Genomic DNA, 12929 nt, shown 5'->3' with positions numbered 1-12929 from the left:
GCAGAAAGAGTTCGGGTTGGTAGAGAGCATCCAATCCACTTTTCATTCAATACACCCTACATTTCTGCTTCCCTTCGTCTTTCCCTCACCAATCCTCTGGACCCACACAAAACATGTCTTCTGCCTTGCAGATAGCAGCCTTTCAAGATCCATTTTATTTTGCTCTACTTATTTTATTTTATGGTTTGACTTATTTTAGTGATTAAAAGTAATATACATGCTTATCTATTTCAATGACTTCTTTGGCTTCTCAAAAATCATCCAGTAAAATGAAAACACCAGGCACGTTTATAGGTGTTCCTATGTAAACCTTACCTTTTTGGTCCTCATAACCACCCTATGAAATAGGCAAGGAAAGTATCATCAACCCCATTTAATGAATCATCAATACAGAGTAGTAGTTGAGAGTCACTATGAGGCAAATTTAGAAGCAAGAGACCTGCCTCTTATGAGCTGTGTGATCATAAGTTACTTTCTCTAAGCCTGTTCCCTCATCTGCAAACTGGGAATGACATTATAATAGTTCCTAACTTAGATAGTTATTGCAAAAATTAACTAGATAATGCATATTATCTAATATAATAACTAACCCATTAAACACTCAATAATGTTAGTTTATTATTATTATTATTATGCAAAGAGAAAAAAACTGTGGCAAATCACTTACGCTCTCAGAATCTCATAGCAGCACTAGATCAAGAACTAAGGTCTTACGTTCTATCCACCTTGTCTTCCACAAAACCAAAAAATGTTTTTAGTTATATTTGCAGCTTAAAGTTGATTTTTTTTTTCCATTCCCTTTGGCCAACCAAAGTTTCTAAAATCTACTATTATCATGCTCCTCTTCCAAATGAAATTCTCACAAGTACAAAAATTGCTAGAGTTCTCTATCTAGAAAAGTAAATTCTCAGTGGAGCATAATAAAGTTCTACTACATCTAGCATGCAAACATAATGAAATTTACAAACAAAATGAGAAGTATCATATTAATTGCTAAACGAACTGGTTTCTCTAACCTACTATTGTTAGATTATCTTTTAAAACTTTTACCTGATATTTTCAAATGGTAGAAATTGCTATTTTGTTTGTGAAACCAAGTGCAACAGGAGAAACCTGTTTCATCTATCAAAACTATTGACAAAATTGACAAGAAATATAAAACACATGTCAGAATTTTTAAAACTTAGAACACCCCATTGTTCATAGCAGCACTATTTACAATAGCCAAGACATGGAAGCAAACTAAGTGTCCACTGACAGATGAATGGATAAAGAAAATGTGGTATACATACACAATGGAATATTACTCAGCCATAAAAAAGAATGAAATAATGCCATTTGCACCAACATGGATGGACCTAAAGATTATCATACTAAGTGAAGTAAACCAGACAGAGAAAGACAAATATCATATGATATCACTAATATGTGGAATCTAAAAAGTGATAAAAATGAACTTATTTACAAAACAGAAATAGACTCACAGACATGGAAAACAAACTTATGGTTACCAAGGGGAAAAGGGGGGGGGGGGAGGAGGGGTAAATTGGGAGTTTGGGATTAACATATACACACTACTATATATAAAATAGATAAACAACAAGGACCTACTATATAGCACAGGGAACTATATTCAATATCATGTAATAATCTATAATGAAAAGAATCTGAAAAAGAATATATATATATATATGCATATACATATACATATGTATAACTGAATCACTTTGCTGTATACCTGAAACTAGCACTTTTTAAATCAACTATACTTCAATTTGAAAATTAAATAAAATAGGGGACTTCCCTGGTGGTCCAATGGTTAAGAATCCACCTTCCAATGCAGGGGTCGCGGGTTCAATCCCTGGTTGGGGAACTAAGATCCCACGTGCCGCAGGACAACTAAGCCCGTGTGCCACAACTACTGAGCCCGCGCACCACAACGAAAGATCCCACATGCCGCAACTAAGACCCGACGCAGCCAAATAAAATAAAATAAATACATAATCAGAGGCCTAGACTCATTAGTGAAAAATTAAGCTGCCCAACTCATGCATAAAAATTTTATAGGTTCACTACTACTGGCAAACAGGTGGTCCTAGGATTTAAATAATAACATCTAATCTCATTTTTCACATTAATGTTAACCAGGAAGCTTGGGTTAGTGTTGGAATCAATTCTAGAATATTGAGAGGAAAAAATGGATGGAGGAAAGAAGACATTAACTGAATTACAATTTAGTACCAACTTGATAGGCAGTAATACATCTTTGCATAGGAAGACTAGGACAAAGTCAAATCAAAATATTGTTCCAAATTTGACCACTAACAGCAGGGCAAAATATGAGACAAAGATTTTAAATGAAAGAATACAGTCCATGAGAGAAGATCTTTGTGGAAATAAAATAATAAATGAATACAGTCTGATGGCTATTAGCTGCTGAGACAACAAAATTACTATAAAACAACCTAAGAAACCATACTGTCTGGCAGTATATGTATAGGCTCCTGTCAATGGTTGACTTTTCACTAAACTAAAATATAATTCATTCAAAGTGTCATACCAAGATAAATTTACTAAAGAGAAACTATTCAAGGAAATACCTAATATCCACTCTAACAACCATTTGCATTTATACCATGCTCCTAGCAAGGGGACTCAAAAATGACAAAGTACATCTTGAAGCACAGAATAAATACTCTACATTGTTTATCAAAAACTAGTGTTACATGTCTCTTAAACCTCCAAAACTGAAAACCACAAGTTTGTATTTTTACTAAAAATAGTGTTTGTTATTTGCATCCCCTCTGGTGAAGTTTGATTTTTAAACTCCTGTAATTTTGCCTACTGCTGATAATGAGGGAAGAATATGGGTGTACATAATACACAGGGTAAGGGAGAGGTTGAGAAATCCTTCACTGGTACATGAATGAATTCTACACTTGCCTTTTAAAATGTGCTACTTTTCTGGAAATGTGGCATTCAAAAAATCCCTTTGGGTTTGCATTACTTTCATATTTGTGACTTGAAAGATAGTCTTCAAAGAGCCAGACCACTTATTTTTAGTCATTTACCAGGTAGACTGTGTTTTCGTCATAAATTCCAACAGCTAGTGGGTGGGGTGTGTGTTATACGTACATATAAACACACACATCCATGTGCATGTGTATATCTTTAGAAAAATGTTTGCATAGTTTAAATTAAGGACATCAACATCACACTTTGTATCACAAAAAAATGATGGTAGAAAATTTGGAAGAATTTTAATAAACTCAATTTGTAAAACCTAACACATCTTCAAAAAAAAAAAAAAAAAAACCCACCTCTGTGCTGACATGATTAGCTACACCATTCAAATGGTGCGAGGTATCTGAAGCATGCTGCATCTAAACTCTTATCATGCTATTTGGGGTGTGCTATTTTGCGGAGAGGTTCATATGAAACTGCTAAAACCTAAAGTAACAGGACAATATACTTTACATATCAGAAGCTTAAATAAATGAGGAAAACAGTATGGCAAAGACATAATTCACATTTATTTTGGAACCAAAGCTCATCCCAAAAATTCCTTGTCAACCATCCAGAAGTAGCCCAGCTTTTTACCAACCAAGCAGTTTTTTACTATAGCAACTTCATTACCAAGATTACCAAAATTTTCCACACACTTTTAACAGTCTGTATGTGTTGTTACCTGGGCAACATTCAAAAAGGGCTTTTAGCTTTATAGAACTGGTAGGTCAAAGAGAAGTAAAGCTTCTTCAAATTGAGTGTGCATCATTTTAATTAGAAGCAGTGAGTATGAAATCATCAACAGACAGAAAACCTTGAGAACTACCACCAGAGCTTCAATTTGATTAACAGACACAACTTACTGTCATTTGCCTTCATTTCTAGCCACCTAATTCCCCTGTGGAACACAGCAAGCTCCATCCAAGACTTCAAAACATCTCCAGTTATACAGGCTGTCAAAGACATAAATGCTGAAATCAAAGGAACTTCTTTGAGTAAAAAATCTACCCTTCACAACTGGCTATAGTATGAAATACCCTGCTTTGCTGCCCTAAATTGTGAAAAGCAGTCAGCTCAGCTGTGGATCTGTATAAACTGCCTTTCTGCCTAAACCAAACCTGCCTCCAAAAATTAAGATCCAGTCATTTAGAAAGCACATTTTTAAAGACGCTTTGAAAAGACTTTCAAAACTGCTTCCTGTACTGCTACAGCCAATTTGATGCTGTCTATTTGGCCAAACAAAAAATAATGGCATCTCCTTACAAAGAAAATATTTTCCCTTTCTTTCCAACAGTTTTAGGATTGATAAACTCAAGGTTGTTTCTCTTACACTAATAATTTTTCCCTCAGCTTTTACTCTAAGAATACTTAAGTGTTCTCTGGGTCATAGTCTAATCAGGAGCACAGCATACAAAGCTTATTTAACGTTAAGAAGTACTAGATGACTCCAGAGACAAAAATGAAAGACGAGTTGAAAAGCAGAAAGGAAAACTGGCCTTCAAGGCTCTTCACCATCTGGTACTGACTCTTTCTTGCCTAGCTCTTTCCCTCCATACCTTTGATCGCCCTGGCCTCTGGCCCAGAAAGGCCTTTCTCTATATACTATTTGTCCTATTTCCACATGTCCAAATCCTACCCATTCTTCAAAGCATGGTTTAAATGTCACCTCTTCCCATATCCTTACAACTAAAAGTAATCTCTCCCTCCTCTCTCTAACTTGTACTGCCTTATCTTTATCTCTTTAGCACACATTACTTTCTGCCTTACATTATCTTTGTTTCCATATTTAATCCCCCACATAAGCATAATGCCTCAGGGTCAAGGTTCATGCCTTATTCATCTCTATTCAAACTGCTTAACACAATGTCTTACATATATTAAACACTCTAATTGAGCTACATGAATGGCTTGGGTTAGGAAAAGAGATAAATCCACTAGAAACAACTCCAGATTAGGAGTCCCCAGACCTGGCTTTGCTAATGACTAGCTATGTGACCTTGAACTTCAATCTTTTAGTGTGTTCATCCACAAAGTGAAGAGGGTGAACTAAACCAGTTTTTAACTATAAACTGTTATCCATTATCTGGCTGTAAAATCAATTTGGGTGTCAAAACCCAGCATTTTTTAATAAAATGAAATAGAAAATACCAAAGTGTGTTGTAGGCAGTGCTGCGGTATGCTGTAAATGTTTAACTGGCTATCCAGAGGAGAGAGAAAAGCTCCGAACTGTAACATTTGCAGGTGTCCCTGGTGTAAATACTCCCACCAGGGCCAATTTCAAGCTACACATGGAGTTCGGTGGGAAGAGAGGCACGATTGCTCTTACAAGCCAACTGATGAGCCAGCCCCAGCAAGGTCCTGAAAAGATAAGTATTATTTCACCTAACTTTTCTTTCAACTGTGTGTGTGTGTGTGTGTGTGTGTGTGTGTGTTGAATCAGGGTATAAGATGTATTTCTTACTGTGAGCCACAGTCAAAACAGTTCATAAATGTTCAGCTAAGCAATCTCCTAGTCTCTCTTCCATGTATGCTACACAATGCAATAAATCTCACTCTTAGTTACATATGTAATCTCTTCACCACCAAAATTGATACGTCTCTTCAAAAATGAGAGTAACAGAGGTGCCTATTGATACCGCCAGAAGGCAAATTACAGGGAGTGGAAATCTGGCTTAGGAAGTATTAGCAAAAGGGCAAGGTTCTCAGCCTTTGTTCAGTTACAACCGAGGGCTACAACACCCTACTAGTAGCAACGGCTCATTTAGCAAAGGGTTAGGAGAAAGAGGAGGAGAGGAAAAGGAAATATAGTATGAAAAAAGGTCCATGTAATTGTGATATGTGTCCATTCCCCTACTCCACTAAGAACCTGGGTACAGAGAAAACCAGTGCGTAAAAAAAGTAAATTTCCATACCTGGTGTTTCCCTGTCAAATTCTCCAGCACAAGCCTGCACTGAGAATCCCCTACTACTAAAATTAAGTTTTTGCCATGGACTAGAGACATGTAGTACTTGTTGAACTTAGAAGAGGCAAGGGGGAAAATAGTACAGCAAACAGTTGTTAGACTTGATATTCTGGGAAAACTAGGCTTTTATTGAAAAAAATACTTTATTTTCTTCTTATTTAAGCTTACTAAACTGGGTGAGAAGGGAAGTTTCTTGAATATATTTTTGGCTGTACTATGTCTATCACAACAACACAGTCTGTAGCCAGATTTTTCATGAGTGTTTATAAAGAATTGTGTTTTCTATTTTTAAGGTTATTTAGAAAACAAGAAGGCTCAGAATTTCAAGTGGGCTAATAATCTTAGCCCAAATCTAACTCCAAATCAACTGAATATATGCCTATAAGTTTCCCAGGAAAATCCCAAAAATTACACCAAAAAACACCAAAAGATGACAAAAAGAAGTCAGCAAGAACACAAACTTGCAATACTCAAGTATGGCATCCTATCTGTTGAATGAGTGCAATATGGAAAGTAAATGAAGTATGAAAAAGAGAATGTTGAGATACAAGTTCTGCTTAATTCCATTAACTATTTCTTATTAGGGTCCACTGATAGTCAGGTACTTACACCTAATTTCAAATATTGACCATAAAGTGAAAATTATTAACCACTCTGAAAAGCCAAGAGTCAGGTCAAGCAATGTCTTTCCCCATGCTCACAATATTAAACCTCTCCTTAAAAACTGAGTATGTTTTGGGACTTCCCTGGTGGTCCAGTGGGTAAGACTCTGCACTCCCAATGCAGGGGGCTCAGGTTCCATCCCTGGCCAGGGAACTAGATCCCACACGCATGCCGCAACTAAGAGTTCACATGCCACAACTAAGGAGCCCGTAAGCCGCAACTAAGGAGCCCGCAAGTCACAACTAAGACCCGGCACAACCAAATAAATAAATAAGTAAATATTTTAAATTAAAAAAAAAACTGAGTATGTTTTACCGTAACTCAGGCTCAAGGCTCGATTTTCTTTGCCTCCACTACCTGTGGTGCCAAATGCTCATAAGACTATCTATATAAGAAACTCCAGAGCTGTCCTTGCAGTACCAGAGGCTGGAATAGCCTTGGTCTGCTGGTCATGCTCAGACCCACCGGCTGACCTATTTATGTAAAGCAAGAGCTATACACATGTAGCAACTCATTAAAACTTGTGAGACATAGCAAAAAACCTCTGTGCCTGGCAATCCCATGGCCTCCAGTATCTATGTCATTCTCCAAACACCCTCTGTCCATCCATAATCATCCCTACACCACTTCAAGGCAATAGTAGGCTAGAATGCAGACCCAGTTCTACACCCTCAATACAAGAAAGTTTTGCTACTTCGCTACTACTCTCTTCAAAGCTAATCTCTAGAAACCCGGCTATCTCCGACTCATAATATTTTTACTTGGCACAAGAGAATTCCTTCTTTTGACTACTCCAAAAGAATGGATAAAAGGACTATCAGCTTTAATGCTGTATCATCTGAGTTCAAATAAATATACAGTAATTGAACGAGTTCAACTTTGGGTTAAGGCAAAGAAAATTTTAATTATAAGTTTTTAGAAGTCACTAATTTAGAATTGGTGAGCTGATAAACATAAAAACTTCTGTTTCACATACTCAATAAAATTCTGTTATTCAAATTAAAAAACACCATAAAAACTACTAGAGTGAAAAGAAAGTGGTCTGAATCATGAAACAATTCGCAAAAGAACAAAAATTCTCAGAACATCACAATTGTAATGTATAAAAATTCCCATCAAATAACTCAGGCCAAAAAAAAAGTCATACACTGACAGTTACACCTTTTTATGTTGGCTGGTATATTCACTACATGTCCCAGTGTACTGGGACCTACTACCTTGTTTCCAGCTTTCTAGAATACAATGTAGGCTATATAGTACATTCACCTATAAAGACTACATCCACTTCTCTCCAGATGACTTGTTAATACATAATACGAGGGCACATTTTGACCTGATTTAAGAGAGACATCAGTCTAACTCAGTCTCAACTAACTCCCCAACCAAGCAAGCATTTAATACAATTTGAAGATAATGCATACATTAAATTCATCTGGTCTTTCTCCTTTGTAATTTCGTTGTCAGTTTCAAATGGAACTTTGTTGAGATAACGAATCACAGGCCAGTTTTCCAGTAGGAGCAACTTGTGGACCAATATTTTCCATGCACAAAATCCACTTCCAATTTGACCACAAGCAAACTTCATGTTTGTATCTTCTGACATCATACTACTGGATATTCTACAGAAGTGCAGCAGAAGCCACATATAAACACTATTATGAGAAAAGTCAGAAGGTTTTCACGATATCGTGTTGTCAGAATCGTTAAGAAGCAACTACTTACCTCCCACCATGTACAAGATAATTTAAATGTATTTTTAAAAATCCCTAAACCTTCCTGTACCAAAAATGCAGACCCTGAAATCAGTTTCCAGTCAGCGCTGAAATCTGTCCGGCAAGCAAAAGTTCTCCTTACCGTTAGCATAATGAGGTTGACAATTCTTATCACTTACATGAAACCCTCAGTTCTGCAAGTGACCAGGTGAATTCTAGTACATTTTCTAGGATGATCCTGAGAAGTATAAGGAGAATACAGAAGCACCTGGACACACTGCCCTGGATCAGAAACAAACCCTGTCGGTCCAGTCCCCTAGCACCCGGACACCTCCCGCTGGCCAGTGGCCCCTTTCCACATGCTGACGCACTGCCCAGTCCTGCACCGTTGGCGACCAGTGCAAACTACCAGTCCAGTCTCAGAAACTTTGACTCAGTTATCAGGACACTGAGCACCCACAACCTGGACGGGGGTTGTTTGGCATGGCCAGGCGGTCAACTTTGAAGCGGGGCATTTCTTGCAAGTAGAGATCTGCCCAGGACGCAGCCTATCCCATCCAGCAAAACCACAAGCATCAACAGCAGGAGAGGAGCAAAGACCCGGGCGGAGACAGGGGGAGCGCGCGGGCAAGACGCGGTCACGAACAGATGCCTGAATGTGGGTAAGAAAATAACCTAACCACACGCCCCCCGGACGTGGGGCTGCTGGGACTGCGAACCCGGCAGCAGCCACGGCGCAGCAGCGGGCGGCAGCGGCGGAGGCGGCTGCGATGTCAGGAGGACACAGCTGGAAACGAGCTCCCAAGTCACCAACCCCGCCCCCAGGTGAGGGGCGCCGACCCCGACAGCCGGCCCGCCCGGGCCGCGAAGAGCCGCCGCCCGGGAGAACCGCGATGTCCGGGAAGCCACCGACAGTCCCGAACCCTCCCTGAGCCTTCCTCCCGAGGTCCTCTCGCATCCCGTGCCGGGCCTGGCCCCCACCGCTACCCTCCCCGGCTTGCCCCGGCGCCAGCACCCCCAGCCCGGCTCCCAGTCTCTTGTCTGCCCGCCGGCCCCTCGGAGGCCGCCCTCGCCTCACCTCCTCACGTCTCCGCGGGCAGGGCCGGAACAACTCTGCCAGGCGCCCGGGTCCCACCCGCCGCCCCGCGCTCTGCGACCGGGCCCGTCCCGTTCACTCTGCCGCCGCCAGAGCCCTGGGAGGGCGGAGGGAGCAGGGCGGAGGGAGCGGAGAGGGGAGGGGAGGAGGGCCGCCCGGCAGGAAGAGGCGAGGGAGGGGGCGGGCCGGGGAGGAGGAGGAGTAGGAGGCGGTGACGAATCGGGAGCGCGCGCGTCCGGGCCCCTCGGCGCGGCGTGCGCGCTCCTGAGGGCGGAGGCGCCTTCTCTGCCCTGGGCGGAGGGTGCGCACGCGCGTACACGTCCCCACCTGGCCGTGGTTGGGTTAGGGTCCGCGAGTGAAGACCCCGGCCGACCTGGCTTGTTACGAGTAGGGACCCGCGAAGGGGCTAGAGGCGCTCGTGGCGCTTCAGAACCTCCCGGAGGGTAACCGCGCCGTGAGCCAGCCCGCGCGGGCTAGCTGAGGCCGACCCCGAACCCCTAGCGAGTTGGGCTGAAGCCCTGCCCGGCGGTTACCGAGCTCTTAGATAATTCTGAGTTTGGGGCGATTGTGTTCTTGCTCATAAACCTGGCTTACATATATTTTCATTCTTAATAATGCCCGGTAACCCTCAGGAAAGTCACCTTTTAAAGAATACTAACTTTTCTCTCCAGTTACTCTTTTCTGTGCCTCTTTCAAGGTGTCTTGTGTACTTATGAAGTGCTCCCTTGCCGGTTCGTTGTGTGAGACTCAGGGGAGATTGAAGAGGAAAATAACCTGCGTGGAATGAACAGGAAGCACTATTATGTATTTATGAAGAAAACGTACCCTCATTTGCACCTTTTTATCCTTTGGGGTCATAAATTTGGGGGCACAAACTAGTAGAGATAAAATAAGCTAACTCTTTTTCATCTACTAATATTGTACTGATCCGTCAACTGTGGATATCCTCCTTCCCAGATGCTGCAGGCAAAAATGACCAGGAAATTTTTGAATTTCCTTAGCACGTTGTTTCTATAGGTTTGTGGCGCCCAATATATTCAGCCTTACCTGGGTAAATCTGTGCAATACTTTATCCCACTAGAGAATCTTTGAGGCCCTCCTTCATTTTTATCTTCCACCATGCCTAGCATAGTGTCTGACTCATAGAAAGTACTCCATTAATGTTATTGTATGAATAAGTGAATATATTGCAGCAAGAGTTAAGTGTATGTCCAATGATTTCTGCTCTAGAGTGACTTCTTTAAAATTCTCCCTCTGTCCTACCTCAATTCCCCTGCACTCATTTCCCCGCCTAGATCCAAAAGCTACCTGAGAAATAAGACATTTGTCCAAAGAGCCCTCTCAAGTTCTACACACACACGCACACACACACACACACACACACACTGCGCCCCCCCACCACGCCTTTTTCCTAATTTAAATGTTTATAGATGCTGGGACATATTAAGAGTATTGCAAATGTTTTGTGTTTCCCCTACCTGCTGGGCTTCTTTAAGCTCTGTAACCCAAGAGACTACCTAGCTCTGGGCCTGACCCAATAAGTGCTGGTCTTTTGATATTTAATAAAGTTAAATATAACTCAAAACATCTGTATCTATTAATAAATAAGCCAACAACTATGTACTTAGCCTCTACTAAACGAAATACTAGTAAAGTTACACTGGACACCATAAGAAAGTCAATAGATGAAAAAGACAGTTTCTGCCTTCTGGTATCTGCTAACCAGAAAAAAGCTTTCTGACAAAAATGGCAACACTGTGATAATTATCTGCATTCAATAAGAAACAGCCCCTGAAAAAGGAAATAAAATTTTTAAATCACAAGTCCCAAATAAGTTTAGTGTTCCCAAATTCATGACCATATGCCTTCGGCAGCAATAACAGTGTCCACCATTGGCTGTTGCCAGTTAATTCTCCTATTAAAGTGGAGCATAACAGCCAAGTCACTGTTACAGGATCAATTGATGTGCCAGCTTGCTACAAGGAAAAGAACTCTGTCCCATGGCCACATGTTACACCTCTAATCACCAGGGGTCATTCTGTAAAACCGAGCTGTTCCTCACAATAGAACTTGGATAAGAGATGTCACAAGAGAACCTAGATAAGAGACAAGTCACAAGAGAACCTAGATAAGAGACAGTGAAGGTGATTTGGTACAAACTCATCCTCACTACCAGAAAAACAGTTCTAAGTACATGCCAAAGAACTAATAACAAAGCATTCTTCCTATAATGTGTGATGCTCACTTCTCTCCCCACTATGACTTTCTTAGTACTAAGCATACACTAGCAGCCCTGGTCCATGAAAGGACTGAAGCTCTTACTTTGAGGGGAGGTGTTATAAAATGTTCTAACACGATTCATAACATGACAGAAACTGGTGGCCTAGGTCCAGATCTAACCCACAAATGCATTTTGCTTGGCCTGCATGGTGCTTAAAAAATTAGCCACAGTTAAAAGCCAGAAGATTTCACATGCTTTTCGGGGTTCTTTTTAAAAAGTGGAAGATTTGGAAACAGTGGGCCTACATTTTCACATGAGGACAGTAAGCTACAGGACATGCTTTGTCTCTTTTCCAGAGTCTTTACATTCCTTATTGTACCTTACACTGCTCTGTTTCCTTCATGTGGGTCTGCAATTCCAAATTTAAAATATCATAATACTGTATCAAAAACTGGAAACAAGTTCAACGTTGAACAAAAATGGAAGAGTTTAAACTATGGTATTTAATGGAGTGGAATATTATTATATTGCGTTTATAATGAGCACTATTGGTTGACTCCCACCCAAGTGTGCATTTCCACCCCTCTGCAATTGTAAGTTAGCTAATGATTTGAATGGGAACAGGCCCAGCTCCAGCTCCAAGTGTAGACCCTAACTGAGGTACATAATCAGCCTAATCAGGTCCTCACCTGACTCTGTCAGTGATCGACACTAACACAAGTCTAAATTGGTCCAGTCATAAGGAAGGCCAGATCTTGTGTTTGTTGGGAGAAGAAAAGTCCTCTCTCTGTCTCTGTCTCTGTGTCTGTCTCTGTCTCTCTCTCTCTGTCTCTCTGTCTCTCTGTCTCTCTGTCTCTCTCTCTCTCTCTCTCTCTCTGCCTGGTGTGATGGATGCATGTGAGTCCCACAGTTATTGTAGCCACTTTGCTACCATGAGGGAAGCCAGCCTGCAGTTAAAGCTGACACATGGTGCAAGAGCTTGAACCCAGATTGAAACCTACCACCTTCCTCTGGATTTAGTAACTTCCCTGAGCCAATAAATTTTCTTAGCTACTTAAGAAAGTTTGAAGTTGGCTCTTTATTACTTGCAGCCAAAGCTAAATTTTCCATGCATGTTACAGAAGAAAAGGCTGTAGTTGCATTATTTGACTCTTTAAGGATACACTTCCAATGGGATGAATAGGTAACAACCTACGTGATAAAATTTTACAGGATCTTGAAAGGAACTTCACCACCATCACCCCAAAATCCTTCCCTGACTAGGTTAA

At 40.9% G+C, this 12929-nt stretch overlaps 2 protein-coding genes across 9 annotated transcripts in view; both read right to left on the bottom strand.

Moving 5' to 3' along the window:
• The window catches only part of RABGAP1L (RAB GTPase activating protein 1 like), a 693841-nt gene that overhangs the window by 668353 nt on the left and 12559 nt on the right, over positions 1–12929 (bottom strand). For 5 of the 8 annotated variants that reach the window (XM_036844610.1, XM_036844603.1, XM_036844653.1 and 2 more), the window contains exons 1-2: positions 9423–9573; positions 3870–3959 (exon numbers count right to left, since the gene is read on the bottom strand). The exons of 1 other annotated variant lie outside the window; for it this stretch is intronic. In XM_036844610.1, coding sequence (XP_036700505.1) covers positions 3870–3875 — 6 coding nt within the window. In that variant the 5' untranslated portion in view covers positions 3876–3959; positions 9423–9573. Of the gene's footprint in view, positions 1–3869; positions 3960–8523; positions 8543–9422; positions 9574–12929 lie in introns of those variants that run through there. 2 more of the 8 variants (XM_036844621.1, XM_036844636.1) reach the window with 2 other exon arrangements.
• LOC118906666 (heterogeneous nuclear ribonucleoprotein H-like) overlaps positions 9427–12929 on the bottom strand; it is a 50396-nt gene continuing 46893 nt past the window's right edge. The window contains 1 exon segment of the mRNA XM_036874239.1: positions 9427–9817. Within this exon segment, the coding sequence (XP_036730134.1) occupies positions 9427–9817 (391 nt within the window).

The sequence above is a fragment of the Balaenoptera musculus genome, chromosome 1 (genome assembly GCF_009873245.2).
Source record: "Balaenoptera musculus isolate JJ_BM4_2016_0621 chromosome 1, mBalMus1.pri.v3, whole genome shotgun sequence".
Classification (NCBI taxonomy): domain Eukaryota; kingdom Metazoa; phylum Chordata; class Mammalia; order Artiodactyla; family Balaenopteridae; genus Balaenoptera; species Balaenoptera musculus.
The sequence above is the reverse complement of the archived record's forward strand: the minus strand, read 5'-3'. Positions and strand labels throughout refer to the sequence as shown.